Here is a 22,241-nt window from a genome sequence, read left to right as displayed (position 1 = left end):
GACGAGAGGTCAGCGAGGAGGCCGCCGCCCGAGAGGAAGAACTGCGAGGATACGGCAGCAGACTCTACTGGACTTGCCTGGTACATGGACGAGGGAGATGAGGGGAGAAGAGGAGGAAAGTGACTTGCCCAAGATTCCTAGCCAGGTCCTGAGGGAAATGGAGGTGCCACAGATTAAGACAAGGAAAAGGGAACAGTGAGGTTTTTGGCTGGTGGAGACATATAGGAAAATAAAATAATGAATTCCGTTTTCGACAGGATTGGTGTGAGGCACCGGCAGAACTTCCAAGAGACTCCCCCTGGTCAGAACGGCATGAGCCTCAGTCCTGGGGAAGCGGGTCTGGAGATAGAGATCAGCACCCGAGAGGTAGCTGGGTAGTTAGGTTGCTCAAGAGAGGCTGACGAAGAGCACAGCACTGAGAACAGCACTCTGGCAAAGCTGCCATTAAAGGGGATGGTAAAGTCCATGAAAACAGACGGAATGGGCAAACGATGGAAGGAAAACTGCCTGGTATTACGGATGCTGAGTGAGGGCACAGTTGGAGGGGATGTGAGCGCCACTGAGTGTAACCAAGAAGCAGAGCAGTTAAAGCAAACAGGGGGCACCACTGAACTTCGCAGAAGGGCATCAGTGGTGACTGACAGATGCAGATGAAGAGGAATCCAAGGGCCAGGGCATGAGTAAAGCAGGCTGAGAAACAATGGCAGGGACTGATCACTCATGTATACAGCTTAATTATGAAAGGGAGTAGAAGCCGGCGCCGCGGCTCAATAGGCTAATCCTCCACCTAGCGGTGCCAGCACCCCGGGTTCTAGTCCCGGTTGGGGTGCCGGATTCTATCCCGGTTGCCCCTCTTCCAGGCCAGCTCTCTGCTGTGGCCCGGGAAGGCAGTGGAGGATGGCCCAAGTGCTTGGGCCCTGCACCCGCATGGGAGACCAGGATAAGCACCTGGCTCCTGCCATCGGATCAGCGCGGTGGGCCAGCCGCAGCGCACCGGCCGTGGCGGCCATTGGAGGGTGAACCAACGGCAAAAAGGAAGACCTTTCTCTCTGTCTCTCTCACTGTCCACTCTGTCAAAAAAAAAAAAAAAAAAAAAAGGGAGTAGAGACCCAAGATGGTAGAATCACTTCCTTTTTGGATGTCTCATTTTTTAAGATTTATTTATTTATTTGAAAGTCAGAGTTACACAGAGAGAGATGGAGAGGCAGAGAGAGAGAGAGAGAGAGAGAGAGAGAGAGGTCTTCCATCCAATGGTTCACTTCCCAGTTAGTTGCAACGGCCAGAGCTGTGCCAATCCGAAGCCAGGAGCCAGGAGCTTCTTCTGGGTCTCACACGAGGGTGCAGGGTCCCAAGGACTTGGGTCATCTTCTACTGCTTTCCCAGGCCATAGCAGAGAGCTAGATCGTCAGTGGAGCAGCCGGGATTCTAACCGGCGCCCATATGGGATGCCAGTACTGCAGGCAGCGGCTTTCCCTGCTACACCACAGTGCTGGCCCCAATGTCTCATTTCTTAATCTACAAAATGAGAGGTATGGAGCATTCTGTCTCTAAGTTTCTTCTCAATCTAAAAATTCTGGTTCCTAAAACTAAGAAATCTAACATGCTTTTACAGTCTGATCGGGACTATGGACAAGTATATGCAATTTGGTCTCGGCTGGTTTTCTAGCAGCTTATCACATATTAATTGCAGAAAAATGTTACGGCTGTACTAGCTGATGATCTCTCACCAGGCTGTCAAACAACCCTGCCAAGTGGAGTTACAATGAACCTTACATTACAGATGACAACACTAAGATACAGAGAGTGGAAATAACTTGACCCAGGCTACCCAGCTGGCACAGGCAATATAAACCATGCTCTTTCCATCACACCTGTGGCTTCCAGATTGTGTTGATACCAGCTTTTCAACTCATTTTGAGCCACTCATCTGGCTGTTTTTAAATTCAGAATAGGAAGGTCATAAGACAGCTACAGTAAAACAAAGGAAATGGTCATCATTTCATTTCATAAGCTTTTTCTTTGCTGTTTATGCATTTTAACTAAATATGCTCCATCCTTTTTCTTAATGATAAAATGCTAGCTCATTTTGAACCTCAAGGCACATCACCTGTAATACTCTGGGCCTGTCTAAAACCTTGAATATCAATAAGAATTTGCTAGTCCATTGAGAAAAATATTCCACACAAAGCACGCTGCCTCTGATTCACTCAAGGTGAGTGTTGGAACTGAAGCCTATAACCACAAAGGCTTTGTAGGAACATGTATCATAAACTTTAACATTTCATACACCCCACTTTTCTAAAGTTATACTTGCATATAAAACAAAGGGCCACAGACTTAAATTTTCTTTTTTTTTCCAGATCAGAGATAAAGTATTAGCTTATGCTTTATTCAGTAAAGAATCCTTACCTGCTTGCTTCTAGTGCAGATGTTTCTTTAGAATTTTGAGAGTTTAAGATTTTTTCAATTTTCTCAACTGATCGAATAACTTGTATAAGCCTCAACACACACATCTACAAAAAATGAAAACCAAAAAAGTTCACTCTTGTGTTATTTTCTCATACTAAATCCAAAAGTCAACGCTGAATACTTAGAACATTCCATAAACATGAATTTCTAAAAGTGCAAATCTTAATTTTGGCTTTCTAGAACAAGCTTATTTCAATATTGCAACACAAGTTTATAGTTTAAAAAACAAAGAACAAGATGTGCTTGCTTTCTCATAGTCTTAACTCTTATTACATCTTTCTTTTCCCCATCTTGAATGAACCTTTCTTTTGGCACAACACTTATTTTCTTAAGACCCTTTCTTCACGTTGTAATTTTAGTTTCTGATCACATTTATCCTATTTGTATATGCATGATGCATCTAAGCAGCTGTCAATTCACTGAAGACATTTATTACAGAAGGCAAGCTCTTTAATAATATTTGCCTTTCAAATAAATAAATAAGTCTTAAAAAAAGAAGTTCTGAAATCTAAGTCTGCTCTTATGTAATTATGATTATAAAAAAAAACAAGAAATACAATTAAAACATAGGACTACTAAAAAGTACAGGCACTGCACACTGAGGTATATATAAAAGGGAAAAAGAAAGAAGCAACAACATAACAAAATGAGAGCAACACCTTCCTTTTTCCAAAACCAAAAACCTGCAGAGGAATATTCAAAGAGCTTGCATTGGAAAGCCCACTCATCCCCTCATCTTTAAAGTATGATTAAGAACACCTTCTTAGCAATGCTGCAAGAAAAACGATATGCTTGCTGAACTTTAAAGTGCTTTCACTGTCAGTTACTACTGTTTATCCTTTTAAAATCACAAGGAATTTAAATTTAGTCACCACTTAGGTACCACTAAAATTCTGTATTCTTATTTCAAACAGAAAACATGACTAAAAAGGATGAGAAGACATGAGGAGGAGCCTTTAGTTCACATGAAACATAGACATCTACAGCTTGCTTTAAAAATTCCTCATGCTGTCTATGTGAATAAATCTTTTTTAAAAAATATTTATTTTATTTATTTGAAACACAGAGGTTACAGATGAAGTAGAGAGAGAGAGAGAGGTCCTCCATCTGCCGGTTCACTCCCCAGATGGCCGCAACAGCCAGAGCTGTGCCAATCCGAAGCCAGGGGCCAGAAGCTTCTTCCGGGTTTTCCATGTGGGTGCAGGGGCCCAAGGACTTGGGCCATCTTCTACTGCTTTCCTAGGCCATAGCAGAGAGCTGGATTGCAAGAGGAGCAGCCGGGACCAGAACCAGCGCCCTTATGCGATGCCGGTGCTCCAGGCCAGGGCTTTAACCCACTGTGCCACAATGCCAGTCCCGTGAATAAATCTTAATGTGAATAAATCAAAGCACAAGAAGAGTAAGACATTTTCTGTTCCTTTAAAAAAAATTAATTACTTGAGGCTGGCATTGTGGTGCAGCAGGTAAAGCCACTGCCTATGATGCCAACATCCCAACTGGGTACTGGGTCCTGTCCCAGCTGCTCCACTTCTGATCCAGCCTCCTGGTAAGATGTCTGGGAAAACAGTGGAAGATGGCCCAAGTCCTTGGAACCTTTTACCCATTTGGGAGACCTGGAAGAAGCTCCTGACTTTGGTCTGGCCCAGTCCTAGCCACTGTGGCCATTTGGGAAGTGACCCAGCAAATGGGAGAGTTCTCTCTTTCTCTTTCTCTGTCTCTCCCTTTCTCTGTATCCGTAACTGTGCTTTTCAAATAAATAAAAATAAAATCCCTTAAAAAATTACTTCACTCCACCCCTCCTATTTACAGGACTTTACCGAGGCTGGAGTGAGAAAACCCAAGCTCTGCCCTTCACTAGCCTTGCTAGGCTACGATCCCTACATACAACAGACAGCATGCTTTTCTCTGCAGAGCTACCAGGAAAGGCAGCTGGGACCACGGGCCTGAAAGCACTCATAACTACAAGGTGCAAGAGTGAGTCAACACTTTAATATTATGATATTTGAGTATACCTTTTTTTTCCTAATGTCCTCTTGTTTAGACATTCGTTCATCTACTGCCCGAATTCCTTCACTGACAGATGATCTAAGACTCTTTAAAAAAAATAAAGAAAATGAACTGCAAATACTGTCTTGTAACATTATGAAATTTACACATTTAATTCAATTCATAGGACTTAATAGCTACAGATCAGTTTTATGCAGATATTGACAAAATCATAAAATATCAGAAACAACTGCTGTCTAGGAAATTCATGGTTTAGGGGCAAAATGACATATAAAGCAAGGTCATGCAGGATTTACCACCAAAGAAAAATGATGCATACACAATAAACATCACAGATGACAGAGAAAGGACGACCTCAGCCAAAAGGGTGCTTAGTTAGCAGAGGGGGTAGGACGTGAGGAGGACTGAAGATCTGTCACTGCTGATGGGTATGGAGAAGAGACTGTTAGAAAACAAAAGGTGGGAAGACTGAACCAGGCAGACAGGTCCAAGGTCAGAGAAGCACACGTCCAGGTGCAGGGCAGTCTATTTCAGAGAAGCAGAAACAAAGAGGGGTAGATTTCGGAGGTCTTTGCCCAGGAAAGGTCTGCAGATTAGATTTTACGCAGTTCAAGCACTGAGGTTGTATCATGACAAAAATAGTTTTATAAAAATTGGGAATCTGCGGCCGGTGCTGTGGTGTAGTGGGGAAAACTGCCACCTGCAGTGCCAGCATCCCATATGGGCATTGGTTCAAGTCCCGGCTGCTCCTCTTCTGATCCAGCTCTCAGCTATGGCCCAGCTGCTCCACTTCCAATCCAGCTCTCTGCTATGGCCTGGTAAAGCAGTGGAAGATGGCCCAAGTCCTTGGGTCCCTGCACCCACGTGGGAGACCCAGAAGAAGATCCTGGCTCCTGGCTTTGGATCTGTGCAGCTCTGGCCATTGTAGGCAGTTGAGGAGTGAACTAGAATGGAAGACCTCTCTCTCTCTCTCTCTCTCTCTCTCTCTGCACCTCTCTTTATCTGTAGAACTCTGACTTTCAAATAAATAAATAAATCTTAAAAAAAAAAAAATTGGGACTCAAGAAGTACAGGGTGAATAGAAGGGAGAGGTGGAGAATATGTCCAGAGACTCATGAATTAAGCCAAGCATGAGCCTAACTAGGAACTGAGGCCAAATGACGGTGACAGATACTGAAATAAACTAGACAAATCACAAATCTTCTATAAAAAAGTGAATTTGGTCACTCACTGAACACCTGTCATGAAATGGCCAGTAAATGCAAACTATTAAGGAAACAATGATGAATAAGACAGAAACAATATCATCCCTCAGTGGTCTCAGAATCTCATAGAGCAGCATTATGAATTGGGTCAAAAAGGAAAGAAAGGTCTATGGCTAGATCAATTAGGAAAAGGTGGCTACCAAGATTGCTGTGGGAAAAGGGAGGGGTGGTGATGCTGGCAAGCAGTAAGGTAGGCTGAGCCACAAAGCCAGAGGGATGATAGAGTCTGAGAGAGAAGAGTGGCTAAGACTTTTGGGAAACATCTTATCTGCAAAGTTGGAGACTTGGGGATAGGAAAAACACTTAAAAGAAGACAGGAGAGCCACAGAGAGCCATGCAGAGGCCAGTGTGGAATCCAACAGTGAACCACAAAAATGATTTTCTTAAGAGAAGTACTTTAACAAGCTTCTTAAAAATACCTGCTAGTTCAAGATACAGCTCAAGACTTAACTCCTAGAAATTCTTTCTTGTCTACCCCTCCTATGGACTTTTTTTTTTTTTTTTTTTGGACAGGCAGAGTTAAACAGTGAGAGAGAAAGACAGAGAGAAAGGTCTTCCTTTTGCCGTTGGTTCACCCCACAATGACCGCTGCGGCTGGCGCACTGCACTGATCCGAAGCCAGAAGCCAGGTGCTTCCTCCTGGTCTCCCATGTGGGTGCAGGGCCCAAGGACCTGGGCCATCCTCCATTGCACTCCCGGGCCACAGCAGAGAGCTGGACTAGAAGGGGAGCAACCGGGACAGAATCTGGCGCCCCAACCGGGACTAGAACCCGGGGTGCTGGTCCTATGGACTTCTAAGCACTAATATTTCTGTTATTCTGCATTTTTTTCAGCATTGTACCTGCAATGAATGTTTATTTAAGTCATCTCCTGACTGCCAACTATGTGGCAGGCACTGTCTCAGGTGCTAGATGCATAAGGCCATTGAAGCTCCAAATGATCGTGTAGGGACACATGCAGGTGATGATGGTACGGTACAGTGCACCAAGTTTCTATAGCTCATCAATGCTGAGGGCCCTGAAGTCAGGGTACCTGATAGAGACTGGGGGTAGACCAACAGGAAAGCAGCGGGTAATACCGTTTGCTGTTGGAAGTGATGCCAAAACTACTCCCTCAATTATTGTTCATCCAGATGGAGTCTCTAACCCCGTGGCTTAGTGTTAAGGAGCACCAATGCCATAGCATACATTGTATCAGAGAAACATTAAAATACAATGTTTACTAGGTACTGCATTAATTTTCTATTATCCTTAAACTACATTAAAGTTTGAAGTTTTTGTAGACTGGCCTAGGAATCTAACTACACATAAAATAGAATTTGTAATAAAATTACAAGTATTTAAAATATAAGCATTTGTAAGCTCGTAACTACCTACATACAACAGAGTGGCAGTAACAAGTTGAATTTTCAAACAGCTTTCTTCTCTTTCCTTCACATTTTAAACCTGTCTACTCTGAGAATCTGTCATCTTCGAATCAAACATTGTTTTCTAGGTTGCAGCACCACATGTAAAAAATGGAGAATCATTACAACTTTGTTGAGGGTGAATACTGCTATCACTAACAATTCAAAAACAAAACAAAACAAAACAAGACAAACAAAAGAAAAAAAAACCCACCACCTAACAGATCAAAAGAATTTTTCTTTTATTGATTGATTGATTGATTGACAGACAGAGTTAGACAGAGAGAGCAAGAAAGACAGAGAGAAAGGTCTTCCTTTTCCATTGGTTCAGCCCCCCAAATGGCTGCTACGCTGCGCCAATCCGAAGGCAGGAGCCAGGTGCTTCTCCTGGTCTCCCATGGGGTGCAGGGCCCAACACCTGGGCCATCCTCCACTGCACTCCCTGGCCACAGCAGAGAGCTGGCCTGGAAGAGGGGCAACCGGGACAGAATCCGGCACCCCAACTGGGACTAGAACCCGGGGTGCCGGCGCCGCAGGCAGAGGATTAGCCAAGTGAGCCAAGGCACCGGCCAGGAATTTTTCTTGGGGGAGGGAAACAAGCATATCAAACTTCAGGGCAGACTGCTTAATATTACTTGGGAAACTTACCAGAACCTCTTCCCGTAACTGCCCCAAAGGCACAGAAAGCTGGTTTAGAGCTTTGTCCATGCCAACCTAAAGGCAAAAATAATGTTGGTAGAAACACATCAAAATCAAGAGTAATAGCTGAGTACCTACTTGATGATCAAAAGAGTATTAGACTTGGATTACTCTTTCTGTACAAGAAAGGACGTGTGCTAGTAACTAACAACAGAAGTGTTATTTTGCCATAAAATTAAACTATTCCCCTTCCAAAAAAAGATTTGCCCCTGAATGAAATTTTTTAATGGATTTAAAAACTTTTAAACAGGCGGTGAATAGCTATCTGTCTGTAAGTGATGACTTTCAACCGGCTTATGTAAAGTCTAACAGATTGTATTTCTTCCCAACATTATAACCCTTGAGAAAAATCCAAATTAAATAGCACGGAAATAAAATTTTCTGGGCTTCTAATCCTACCAGCACATTTATTGTAGTTGTGCATTTCCCCATAAGAAATATGCTTGTTAATTTTAATGCTTCTCAGAATTCCCAAGGCAATGGCTGCTCTCTGTATTTCTCTGGACAAACATACTTTTTTTTTTTTGACAGGCAGAGTGGACAGTGAGAGAGAGAGACAGAGAGAAAGGTCTTCCTTTTGCCGTTGGTTCACCCTCCAATGGCCGCTGTGGCCGGGCACTGTGGCCGGCGCACCACGCTGATCCGATGGCAGGAGCCAGGTACTTATCCTGGTCTCCCATGGAGTGCAGGGCCCAAGCACTTGGGCCATCCTCCACTGCACTCCCGGGCCACAGTAGAGAGCTGGCCTGGAAGAGGGGCAACCGGGACAGAATCCGGCGCCCTGACTGGGACTAGAACCTGGTGTGCCGGCGCCGCAAGGCAGAGGATTAGCCTAGTGAGCCGCGGCGCTGGCCTGGACAAACATACTTAAAAGCAAAATAAAACACGAGTAAGAAGGCTAAGTGGTAAACATTGGGAGCTAAAGGCTCAAGCATCTCTAAATGACTTACAAGTAACTGATATTGTCATTACAAATGATTCTTATTTTTCATAAAACTAAGTCTCCTAAAGATCAATCCTGGCCAATGTTTCCTCAACCTAGCTCTGGCTGGCATATGTTTCTGAAAGCAAATTAAGTATTTCCTGCAAATGTACTGTAGACCAGTGAGCTTTCATGGTAATCAGCTAGTAGCTAACAATAAACAACCACTCTGCTACTACCATCCTCCGCTTGTCACTAATTCTTAACACCTAGTTCAGAAAATAATCAAGTTAGGACTGTCTGAAATGAGTGAAAACTCAAAACAAAAACCTCTACCAAGAAAGTCTGGTTCTTTATTAAGATTAGTGAGCTCTTCAAAGTTCTGGGTGAAAATCAACTAAAAGGTTTTTAAAAATGCTCAGACTGTGTGTGTATGTAATCAGTGACTGGTAGGGATTGTGGATTTAAATGTTACCAAGTTTGTTGAAAGGTTGACAAAGTCTGCGTAATCCTTGTTGATGAGTTCGACCATGGCTGTTTTAAGAAGTTTGTAGTAGAGTTCCAGGTCATCTCTCAGTTCTTCCAATTGAACCCGCTTCCTACAGTCAGACACAAAATGATCAACATCGAAATCCTCCTGAAAGGTAAACCAAAAGAGAAAAAAATTACTGCAATCATATCGCATTTATATATATATTTATATATATATTATATATTTATATTATATATATTTATATATATTATATATAGAGAGAGAGAGAAAGAAAGAGAAGCCATTCCTGTCATTGGCAAGGTTATATTACAGCAGAAAGAAAATACCTCTGGGTTACTATGCATGATGACATAAAGCTGCTTGCTGACTTTATAAACATGTCAAGAAGGCAGCCCCCTAACTATAACATTCTCTCCTGTTGTCTAAATTCCACAACGGAGTTTTTTTTTTTTTTTTAAGATTATTTTATGTATTTGAAAGACAGAATTAGAGTGAGGTAGAGATAGAGAGACAGGTCTTTCATCTGCTGGTTCAATCCCAAGATGGCTGCAATGGCTGGAGCTGAACTGACCAGAAGCCAGGAGCCAGGAGCTTCTTCCAGGTCTCCCATGTGGGTGCATGGGCCCAAGGGGCCATCTTCTACTGCTTTCCCAGGCCATAGCAGAGAGCTGGATTGGAAGAGGAGCACCCAGGACTAGAACCGACAGCTATATGGGATGCCAGTGTTTCAGGCCAGGGTTTTAACCTGCTGAGGCACAGCACCAGCCCCATATAATGGAGTTTATTTTTTAAAATGACACCTTTCAGTCAGGCTCTTCTCAAAATGGAAACAGGTTTTTAAAAGCAACAAATGTTCAATGTAAAACTTTCAAAGAATTTACACAAGGAATAAAAAGGCACTCAAACTCTCATGCTCTGGAGATAAGCCCTATTAATATTTTTAACAGTGTGATTCATAACGCTCCAGATCTCTTTTTTTTTCCACAAACATGCACACATACTCTCACAAAATCTTAATACTCATGCTGTTGTGTAAACTGCTTTTCCCCATAAAACAATACGACCTGGATGTCCCTGTGATATATACATATTTGAATTAATACTTCACATAGATTTTGAGTATTCCACTGAATAGGTTCTCAGAAGCTTGCTGAACCAACTCCTATTGGCCTCACAGGATGAACTGTGCTCTCTGCCTCCCCTCTGCAGCATTCTGATGGCCCTGCAGGCTGACACACCCATAGCTAGCAGGTTACCTTCTACTTTACCTGTGATTTTGAGCTACTCAGTCACCAACAATCACATGTGATGATTCCCAAACTTGCTAATGCTGCCTGAACTAATTATCACAATTTCATAATTGTATTAAACATTGTGTAAACTGACAAAAGATGAGGAAAAAGAGTTGATTCTATGAAAACTAATGCAGGTGCTCTGGAAAAACTTGATACAGGCAAACTGCTAAGAATATTTGTGTTGAATTAGATATGGGTAAGATAACCATAAACGTGGAAGGGACTCTATATCCAAATTCTTATGCCTTCAGGTTCTCACTCAACTTCAAGAAACAGAAACTGCATTCAAAAAGCACAATATGGAAATCTAATCAGCAGATCCGTTCTCAGAGACAAGAGCATTGTACCACATCAATGAAGACTAAATGTACATACTCTCTCTTTCTCTCTATGTAACTCTTTTCAAATAAACAAATCTCTAAAAAATAAAAAGGGGAGGGGGCGGCATTGTGACACAGCAGACAAAGCAGCCATGTGCAACACCAGCATCCCAGATGGGCACCAGCTCTAATCCAGCCCCACGCTGATGTCCTGGGAAAAGCAGCAGCACAAGCCACCCATGTGGAAGATCCAGATGAAACTCCTAGTTTCTGGCTTCAGCTTGGCTCAGCCCTGGCTGTTACAGCCATCTGGGGAGTGAAACAGCAGAGGAAGACCTATCTCTGTCTCTCTCCCTAACTCTTTCAAATAAATAAGTCAACCTTTAAAAAAAGATAAACTATTAGGGCTGTGTACCTGCCCTGATAGTATCAGTTAAGAGGACTTAGCCACCCTTTCACAGCCACTTACTGTAAAACCATCTGCTTCCCACTACTTGTCATCCTCGATCAGAGTGCCAGCTCGAGTCCTGCTGCTTTGCTTCCAATCCAGCTCCCTGCCACTGCACCTAGGAGGGCAGCAGAAGATGCACCAAGTGCCTGAGACCCTGCCACCTGTGTGGGAGACCCGGATGGAGTTCCTGGATCTTGGCTTCAGCCTGCTGCAGCCCTGGCTGTTGTGGCCATTTGGGGAGTGAATCAGTAGATGGAAGATCTCTTGCTCTCTCTGTCTGCCTCTCCCTTTGTCTCTGTTGCTCTGCCTTTCAAATAAATACCTTTGTAATTTTTAAAAGAAAAAAACCCATCGGCTTCCTTATCTCGGTCTGCACATTCGCTTGCTGGGGTGACCTGAGACAACTCCCTTCATTCACCATTATGTAGCACGTTATGGAAAGACAGGGACAGGATTCATTTTCTCATTCTGACCTTATTACTAACCAGTTGTATGATTTTAGGCAAGATCACACTACCTGCCTCGGATAAATATTCTTTGAGATTCTATCCAGATCTGAACTTGATGAAATCATCCTAAAATGTATAGCCCAGCTCCAAAGGAAAAAAAGTCACTACATAATAATAAACTCAATTTGCCACTTGTGTGTTTTCAGATAAACCAATGTCACACAGCCTAAGAACTAAGTGCCTTAGAACATCTCTGCATCCAGTAGATTTTTTGATGAAGATAACCAACCACAAAAGTGCAGTGGCTGGTAACAATAGACACTTACTTCATTCACCAAAAATACTTCTACTTCACATTACAGATTTATTAAACATTGAAAAAGAACTTTAAACCTGTACATTACAAATGATTTTTGACAAGGGTGCCAGTGGGGAGAATAACAGTGCAGGAACAATTGGATATCTATATGCAAGATAATAAATTTAGACACCAATCTCATACCATTCCTCAAAAAATTTAACACAAATGAGTCAGATGTAAATATAAGTGCTCAAACTGTACCATTCAGGCCAGCGCTGTGGCGCAGCGGGTTAACACCCTGGCCTGAAGTGCCAGCATCCCATATGGGTGCTGTTTCAAGACCTGGCTGCTCCACTTCTGATCCAGCTCTCTGCTTTGGCCTGGGAAAGCAGTGGAAGATGGCCCAAGTGCGTGGGTCCCTACTCCCACGTGGAAGATCTGGATGAGATTCCTGGCTCCTGGCTTCGGAGCCAGCAGCTTTGTTGCGACCAATTGGGGAGTGAACCATCAGATGGAAGAGCTCCCCCCCCCCACCTCTCTGTGTAACTCTTTGAAATAAATAAATAAATCTTTAAAAAAAATCCTATAAAACTCTTAGAAGGAAAGAAAGGTAAGAAATGTGCATGGCTTGGGATTAGGCCATGGTTTCTTAGATATGACACCAAAAAGAAAGATAAAAATGGTGCTTAAAGACTTTCATTCATCAAAGGTAAGAACACACAGAGACAACTCACAGAATGAGAGAAAACATCTAAAAATCATGTATGTGACAAGGATATAATATGCCAAATACACAAAGAGTTCTTACATCTCTGCAATGCAAAGACCAATACCCAGTTTTAAAATGGACAAAGGATTTGTATTGACGTTTTTCCAAAGATTATATGAATGGACAAAAAGCACAAGAAAAGATGCTTGACATAATTTGTTATTAGGAAAATGCAAATCAAAATCACAATGATATTATTTCACACCCACCAGGAGGGCTATCATTTTTAAAAGTGGGGGGCAGGGAGGGAAGCAGAAAAAGTATTAGTGAATAGGTGGAGAAGCTGGAGCCCTGATACACTCCGAGTGTAAAATCATGCAGCCACTATGGGAACCAGTCTGGCAGTTCCTCAGAAAGCTAAACATAGAATTACCCAGTAATTCCACACCTGTGTATATACCTGGGTTGAAAATTGGTAACTCGTGGGGTTAGTGTTGCAGGTTAAGCTGCCATTTGCAATGCTGGTATCCCATATGGGTGCTGGTCGAGTCCCACTTGCTGCAGTTCCACACCAGCTCTCTGCTAATGCGCCTGGGAAAGCAGTGGAAGACAGTCCAAGTACTTGGGCCCTTGTACCCATGTGGGAGACCCAGAGGAGGCTCCTGGCTCCTGGTTCCAGGTTTCAGACTGGCTCAGCCCCAGTTGGTGTGGTCATCTGGAGACTACACCAGCAGATGGAATCTCTCTCTCTCTTTCTGTCTTTCCCTCCCTAAGTTAGCTTTTCAAGTAAATCTTTAAAAAAATTTAAATTGATATTCTCATAAAAACATGTATACGAATGTTCACAGCAGCATTAATTCATGACAAGCAAAAAGTGGAAACAAGCGTTCACCAACTAATAAATGGGAAAACAAACCGTGGTGTGTGGTGTATCCTTGCAAGAGAGTATTCCTCAAGCACAAACAGGAGTAAAGCACACAGGCTATGCATGAACCCTCAGTGGGGAGGCCTGCACAGGTCCTAGAAATCAGTGACGTGTTCGCTCACAAATGCTGTATTGTAGGTTATGTGAATCATCTCATTTCTTAAACAGAAAGAACTTAAACGTTACCATATAAAATGTTCAAATACATTAACAATTTTTATGGAAACAGTAATAGGAAAGCTAAAGTAGCTATATTAATTTCAATCAAAGGGGATTTCAAAGCAAGAAAGATTATTAAAGAGGGGAATCACATTATAATAATGTAATGACAATTCTCTAATGAGATATAACAATCTTAAATGTGTATGTGTTTAACAACAAACTGTCAAATAAGACAAAAACTGACAGCACTTCAAGAAACAAATGAATCCCTCATTATGGTTGGAAGTATCAACGCCCCTCTAGGAAATGGGCAGATGCCACAGGCAGGAAACCAGGAAGGGTACAGCTGACCACATCATCAATCAACTGGACATGACGAACAGCTTTTGGCTACTTCACTGAGCGACAGCAAGAAGCACCACATTCTGGGCCACCACACACCTGCCAAGGTTGTTTATTTGGTGGAGGCTTGGTCCCCAAGGTGGTAATGTTGGGAGGTGGCAGAAGATTTCAGAAGTTTTCCCCAGAGGGGATGGAACTGCTGTCTAGCTTTTATGGAAAATTACACAGGGGCTGGCGCTGTGCCTGCAGTGTCGGCATCCGATATGGGTACCAGTTCGAGTCCTGGCTGCTCCTCTTCCTATCCAGCTCTCTGCTAATGTGCCTGGGAAAGCAATGGAAGATGGTCCAAGTGCTTGAGCCCCTGCACCCACATGAGACACAGAAGCAGCTCCTAGCTCCTGGCTTCCGACTGGCCCAGTTCTAGCCGTCGTGGCCACTTGGGGAGTAAACCAGCGGATGGAAGGTATCTCTCTCCCTCTCTGTAACTCTATCTTTAAATAAATCTTTTTAAAAATGACACATGGATTAAAACAAAATCTGTACCAAACTTACCTTTTAATTCCATTTTTCTATAACCTTTGAAGTGCCCTTGTATTTTTTAATGGAAAAAATAAACATGCAAGCAAATAAACGTTAATCAATAGCAATAAGTGCTACAAAGAAAATAAAATGAAGTGAAGGCGAGTGACAAAGAGGAGGCACTTTCATTTGGGTGGCCAGGGAAGACCCTTGCTGAATGGTACAAAGGAGCTAGCCATGGGAAACACTGTAGGAAGAGCACCCTGGCTCAGAGAACAGCACATGTGTAAAATGTGTAAAATTCCGTGCTCTCAAATCCATTCCTGGCTCCAACATAAGGTGTCCCAGTGGAACATGACATGGTCAAACACTTGTGTTTCCCAAAACTCATTCTAAAATTTTATTTAGTTAGCAAATTATTCAAGCTTGAGAAACTCAAAATGGATACTAAAGAGTTTTCCACATCACCTATGGACAGATCTATGGACACATAATCTTAGAAGTATCAAAAAATAATAATACTGAAATTCTAAGGAACTTTTACTTGAATAATCAATCTTATGTCTGTCTTTTTTGTTTAGTATTATTAGCTATGTCTGACATATTTATGAAAGGGCAAAGAAAATCTATATTCTGTTATAGCCATTTAACAAACATTTGAGTTCATTCTTTATTATTATTATTTGAAAGACAGAGTTATAGGGAGAGGTACAGCCAGAGAAAGAGATCTTCCATCTGCTGCTTCACTCCCCAAATGACCCCAACGGCCGGAGCTGAGCTGATCCGAAGCCAGGAGCCAGGAGCTTTTTCTGGACTCCCACACAAGGGTGCAGGCCACAGCAGAGGGTTGGATTGGAAGTGAAGCAGCTGGGACAAGAACTGGCACCCATATGGGATGTCCAAGTTTAACACCATTGATAATCTCTGTGGCGTTTTAGCTTATTTTTCTTGAGCTATTTAGTGGAATGACCTAGTTCAGAAGTGTTCAATTCTGATTACTACAATCAGAAGTCCAAGCCACAAGTTTGTGATTAGTTGAATGTGCAGAGAAATTTAATGTTAAATGTTAAATTTAAATTAGTTGAATGTGCAGAGAAATTTAATGTTAAATGCTGCAAGAAAAAAAAATCTATTTACATCATACTTCTTGCTAATTAATATTAAATAAAGAAATACCACAAGTAATAACTCAAAAGGCTATGAATTAAACATTTTATTCAAGGGGTGAGTTCTACAATATTGCAAGAAGCTAAGTGGAAAGTCAAAAGCAAGGACAATCGAAGAATTTTTTTTCTGCAAACAAAAGAACTATTTTTTACCAACTGCCAACTGAATAAACTATGTATGTCTAATGTTACATCAAGAAAAGTATTTCACTTAAGACAATTTTGGTTCAAAATCAATTTGTCTGAATTCCAACTACAGGTAATCAGAATTTTTGTGGCAGTTATCAAAAATATTTATTTCTGTCTCAAACTGAGGCTGAACAGAATTCAGGTTTTCCATGAAGAACTGGAGTCAAATAATGAACCTAGACAGTTGTCATAAAATGATGAAGTTTTGAATTGTGTAGGGCACTCAGCAACACTGGACTGGGCTGCTGTCAACTGGTCCAGGATCTGCTTTCCATCACTGTTCTCTGCTCCTTTTCTGTCGGGCAGTATCTCTCTCTTCTGTCACGAGTACACCCTAAATGGCCCAGCTACTTCTGTCACATTTACTGTATCTGATCTATAGCCCAAGGATCCAGACCACTGGATGGGTTGGAATTTCTTCTAACATGAGAGAGGGTCCTCAACATTGTCCCTGCTGGTAAAATGTATGAACCACAACATATGGACCTTGTGACATCTGTATGATTGTATCCTCAATGTCATCCCTCCCAAAGCTCCCACTATCTGAAGAGGAAAGTGGCACATTAATACTTTTTCCAGGACTAAGCCTGCATAGCAGAACATAAAGGCTTGCCTTGCCCCACCCAGCTGTTTGATTTTAGTGGAAATCACAAGTCCCTGGGCCTAAGTTTCCTTATCTGCAAACTCACCAAAACAACCAGTTTCTTTTTTCCACAGAAATATAAAATGTTAAGAGCTAAAAGAGAGAGCAAAAATTATAGTGTCACCCCAGTAATGAGGAAACTGAAGCTTACCGAGGCCCACAATTTGTATAAAGTCACCCAGGAGCAGTGAGTAAGGCCGAAACTGGGGCCCACATCCCAAGGCCTCTGCTATTCCATCAACACCACAACACAAAGAGACATGAACAGCAAACCATTTTCTTCTTGGACACACTCCTGTTTGAATATTCCCAATTCATCCAATTAGAATAGGGAGGAGCCTCAGTAACTAGTTTATCTCCTGCTAGTTCACTAACACACTGTAGGTGCTGACAGTCGCCAGGAGGACCCCAATTTCTCTTTTCACTAAAAAGGAATTATGTGGCAGCCCAGAGAGCCAACAAGGCCAAAAGGAACTGATGAACAGAAGGTCAATGCAGGACAATTTTTCACTCAGCACAGAAACAAAACACATGCCAACAAAACTGCCTATAATGGAATGAGCTGCTCTGGAAGACTTCTAAATGCTTTGGGAAATGTGTTCTCATAACCAGGTCAAGACTAGTTGCCTGCTGTAATACACAAGACCAAATAATGCATTGTGGAATAAAGCATCTGGCCTGCAATGCAGAACATGTACCAGGAAAAGAAAAGAGGGATGCAAGGAGACTTGGAAGAACAGTTTGTTTATTAGATAAAGGTTACTCAAAAGGAAGATGGGAAAGAGGAGAATGAGCGAAGTGGATGGATTCAAGAGGTATTCGGGAAGTGAAATCACAGGGAACGGTAACAGATTGGGTTTTGGGAAGGTGTAGGAGAGATGTTACCAAGGATGACTTCTGGTTTTATGACTCACTACTAGATGGATAACAGAGCATTTACTGAGATACAGAATACTAGAAGAAAGATAGATTTGAAGGTCAGAGGTTTGGGTTTTTCGTTTTTGCTTTTCATTCATTCAGTTTGAACCTGCAGAGTTTGAAAAAGAGATGTCAGAGAGGTGAGGACGGGCGGTCAGGAGATACTTTGGCCAGCGATATGAAAGTGTGTCCCCTGCCCACAGGTGGCCATGGGGCTGCACAGCGCAGATCATCCAGGGAACACGTACAGCATGTGACAATGAGAGGACCTGTGACTGAGCCCAGAACCATCCAGGGAATGGCTGAGAGGAGGAGAATGATTATGCAAAACAGACAAGGACACTGAGATGTCAAACAAACAAACAAACACCCACAAAACAGAAGCAGGTGGTCTCAGAAAGCAAACAAGGAGGGTCTTTCTTGGAGACAGGAAAATGTCTGTGGCAATGACTAATGGCGATTTAACTTTTGTGAGAACTGTTTAGTGGGACGATGGGGCCAGAGCCAGAATGCAGTGAGTCTAAGAGGGAAAGATGAGAACCTAACGACAGCTCCTGAGCATTTGCTTGTGATAGGAAGAGAGCAACAGGACAATAACTGGAGGTGAGAAGGTGGAGTGGAGAATAAAACAGGAGTATGTTTGAAAGTTAAAGGAGGGCTGGTGCCGCGGCTCACTAGGCTAATCTTCCACCTGCAGCGCTGGCACCCCGGGTTCTAGTCCCGGTCGGGGCGCCGGATTCTGTCCCGGTTGCCCCTCTTCCAGGCCAGCTCTCTGCTGTGGCCTGGGAGTGCAGTGGAGGATGGCCCAAGTGCTTGGGCCCTGCACCCTCATGGGGGACCAGGAGAAGCACCTGGCTCCTGGCTTCAGATCAGTGCGGTGCGCTGGCCACAGCAGTCATTGGGGGGTGAACCAATGGTAAAGGAAGGCCTTTCTTCTTGTCTATCTCTCTCACTGTCCACTCTGCCTGTCAAAAAAAAAAAAAAAAAAAAAAAAAAAAGGAAAGAAAAAAAAGAAAAGAAAGTAAGTAAGTAAGTAAGTTAAAGGAGGGCAGGAGTTGTGGTATAGTGGGTTAAATCACTACCTGAGATAGATACCAACATCCTATATAGGCTTTGGTTTCATGTTCGGACTGCTCCACTTCCAATTCAGCTCCTTGCTGATGGCCTAGGAAAAGTAGCAGCAGATGGCCCAAGTGGTTGAGTCCCTGCTACCCACATGGGAAATCCAGATGAAGTTCCTGGCTCCTGGCTTCGGCATGGCCCAGCACAGGCCATTGCAGGCATCTGGGGAGCAAACCAGTAGATGGAAAATCTCTCTGTCTCTTCTTCTCTCTCTTTGTAACTCTGGACTTTCAAAATAAATGAATAAATCTTAAAAAAAAAAAAAGTCAATGGTAAAAAAAAAAAAGGGGGGGGGGAATGGGGAAGGGAGAGGGAGAGGGAGGGAGAGGGAGAGGACAATAGTCCTGAGAGAGGCAACAGAGGATGGGATCTAAGCATGGATGGCAGACCTTAGGAAGAAGGGGAGCCCCCCACACAACAGGCAAGGGGCAGAGACAGAACAGCTACCAACGCAAGGAGACTGCCATAAGTGCCTCCTTGATGGCCCCTCATTTTTTCTGCAAAGCAGGTGACGGACTCCTATTCTGACATAGAAGGGAAGGGATGTGATTTAACAGTACATGTAGGTAAACAGGTCTAATCCATCCCTGTCAACATTCAACCAATTATCTTTTTCACTATTTTATTTGTTAGTTGGCTGCCATCCTTAAGAGAAATAGCCCACCTCCAGCTACCAGTCAGCTTCAATGCAGCAGATTATGCCCTGTCATTTCCTGCTTTCAATCTAATTATAGTGCCACAACAAATGCTGTACTGAGCTCAAACCCCTTGGTATAGGATCCAAGGCCCTTCACAACTTGCAGCCCCAGCCCTTCTACCTTTCTGGTCTCACTGCTGGCCCTTCTGCCATACTCCAGCCACTAGGCGCTAAATGCAATCTCTTAACACGCCAGTGCTCCCTGTCACTACTCTCCGCAGCCCAGGCCACATCTTATTTATCTCTGTGCCTCTGCGCGACTAGACTGCTGGCTGGCACACAGTACATGATTAGCAAGTGCCTGCTGACTGAATGAACAATTGCTCCTGTTACAGTAGTAGGCCATCACCATCTCTGGCAAAGTAATTCCATAGGTTCCAATCAACAGACTAGCTTTCAAATAATTTCAGCTATCCTAACATCCACCCGTTAACCCAGCATTCTCAAGGGCCCAAAAGCTATCCAGTTACAAAATGTGTTGAACGAGACACAACTCTAGAAATATAACCAAGACAGGAAGCATACCACCCATCCTTTCCATCACAGAGCCATAAAAAGAAAACGTCTCTTAGAAGGAAACAAACTACAAGGGACCTTTATCTTCTGGTTCCACCTAGAAAACCAACATTCCACCAGGGAACAGGTGCTCTGTACCTGTTCTTCTACATAAGAAGCGGTCCCATTTACAGCACTACACACTGCAATGGCACATTCAGAGGCTTCAGCGTGATGAAGGATATGGAACTGCTGGCATTCCAACCACTCCCCCCCCCCCCATTTGCTCTCTCCCTATTTCTTCTTTACAACTTCTGCTTTGATTTCTACTTCCTGAAGCTGCATTTACCAAAGGCATTCTGTCAGCGCAGAGGGAGAACGGTGGTGGTGGGGCCAGCAGGTCAGTAAGGGTGCTGGGGTTGGGCCTGAACGAAGAGATGGGTAAGATTTGTCGGGACTCTGATACTGGAAGTCAGAGCAAGGACGGGGATCACCACTGGGAGCCTTCTCCTCCAGTGCCCTCTCCATTCAGTGTCTCTTGTGTTCTTTCTTTCCACCCTCCTTGAAGGGCAGTTCCTAGGCAGGGGGTGGAACAAAGCGTTTCCAGGTCTCTCAGATACGCCATTCAAGACACATCTCTCACCACACAGCACAAGAACAAGACACCATTCCTGCTCCAGACACGTGCCACACGTTGAAACTACAGGGTCACGCTGGGGAAGACCCACAAATACTTAACACTACAGATTTGGAGATGGGATCTGAACGCAAATATCAAAAAGAGGCCAATTAACCTAAAAAGAGAAAAAGACAGGTTGCAACTCATAAAGCCATCCAAAAACGCAGGACAGTCAGAGATCTAAACTCACTTGTTTAAAACTTTAGATGTCTACCAGTGGGCCAAAGCTCTTAACTTTTTAAACACTAAAACCAACCACAACGCGATGTCAACTTTCCCAATCCTTAAAACAACTGTGTTTTTAGATGGGTTTAAGTGCAAACCCGGAGGGAGACACCTCGGTGGGCAAAGATCCTCCTAGCTCTGACTCACAGCCTGAACCTTTTCAAAGCTGTGCCTTTCAAAACTTCGTCAGTGAAATGGTCAGTCTCCAGCTCCTTTCTGTAGGCTCACGCCCTCCACTCATCTGCAAGTCAACCTCGAGTTCACCTCATAAAAAGAAACGGGGCAAACTTTAGGAAAAAGAAGAATGAATGGGCTGCCTGGCTGTGCTGCAACGGAGTCAGGAGAGTTCTAAGCTTTCAAATATCGCATTCTGGACGCTCTAGATGAACGCTAGGCAAAGACTTTAGGTGCTTTTGGTTCCAGACACGACCTCCAGGAAGATACAAGGGTTTTGTACACGGGTTTTAGAGATTTGTTCCCTATACACTTATGCAGCTCCAAGGCGCTGATCAGCAAGCTTCCTTGCAACCAGGGGGACCTGACAATCCGATTGCACCGCATGAGAACACGGCCGGATAAAAACAAGGGCTGCTACAGACAGCTCAAAACCACACGCCCCGCAACTTTCACGCCTTCCACTGAACATGCACGACTTTAGACAGAGGTTGAGTGCTCCAAGCTGCACCTGCCAAACCTGCGGGCAACAGACTGCCCAGTGCAGCGAGGTGCTGGCCGAGAGCCCGCGGCGCGGCGTGCGTGGCCCAGGGCGGGGGCAGCAGGAGCAGCCCAAGGAGAGGGCCCCCGAAGGACACAGCGGAGACAGGCACCCCACGGCCCGGCTCCAGGGAGCTCGGACCGCGCGCACCTTCAGAAACTCGTCCTTGTCGAAGCAGAGCGTGTCCGGCCCCTTGGGCAAATTCATCCTACTTTTCTCCATCCCGCAAGCCGCCGCCTCTCAACACCGAGACGCGAGCGAGGCGAAGACTCAGGAGGCTGCGCAGACGGACGCGGAGGCCACCGCCACGAACAGTCTCCACCGCACAGGAGGCTCCGCTTCCGCCAACATGGCAGCGCCCGCGCTGCAGCCAATGAGCTAGGGCGCCGCGGGCCGGTCTGCGCCTGGCCGCCGCCAAGAGAGGCTCGCGGAACGCCGCCGCTGGGCTGTCCTGGACGTGCTGCCCCCGTGCGTCAGAGAGCGGCACTGCAGGGTCCTGCGGGCTCCCGTTAGGCCAGTTCCCAGGGAGGGACAACTGAGCCCTAGAAGGGTGGGGCAGAGGGGCAAGCGGGGCTCCCTTCCTGCCCCATCGTTTCCACTGGGAAAGATCTCCCTGTAGCGCTCTGCCATTGTCTTCTGCCTTGAGATTGCTCCGCTTG

General features: G+C 44.1%; 1 protein-coding gene across 2 annotated transcripts in view; it reads right to left on the bottom strand.

Annotated features, from left to right (window-relative positions):
- COG2 (component of oligomeric golgi complex 2) overlaps positions 1-21,998 on the bottom strand; it is a 51,305-nt gene extending 29,307 nt beyond the window's left edge. The window contains exons 1-5 of one of the 2 annotated variants that reach the window (XM_002717389.5): positions 21,733-21,998; positions 9,243-9,404; positions 7,795-7,860; positions 4,482-4,562; positions 2,410-2,513 (exon numbers count right to left, since the gene is read on the bottom strand). In XM_002717389.5, coding sequence (XP_002717435.1) covers positions 2,410-2,513; positions 4,482-4,562; positions 7,795-7,860; positions 9,243-9,404; positions 21,733-21,804 — 485 coding nt within the window. In that variant the 5' untranslated portion in view covers positions 21,805-21,998. Of the gene's footprint in view, positions 1-2,409; positions 2,514-4,481; positions 4,563-7,794; positions 7,861-9,242; positions 9,405-18,731; positions 18,999-21,732 lie in introns of those variants that run through there. The other variant, XM_051820690.2, reaches the window with a different exon arrangement.
- Between the last annotated feature and the right edge of the window lie 243 nt (positions 21,999-22,241).

Source organism: Oryctolagus cuniculus, chromosome 13, assembly GCF_964237555.1.
Source record: "Oryctolagus cuniculus chromosome 13, mOryCun1.1, whole genome shotgun sequence".
In the NCBI taxonomy this organism is placed as follows: Eukaryota; Metazoa; Chordata; class Mammalia; order Lagomorpha; family Leporidae; genus Oryctolagus; species Oryctolagus cuniculus.
Note: the sequence above shows the minus strand (reverse complement) of the source record. Positions and strands in the feature narration are given on the sequence as shown.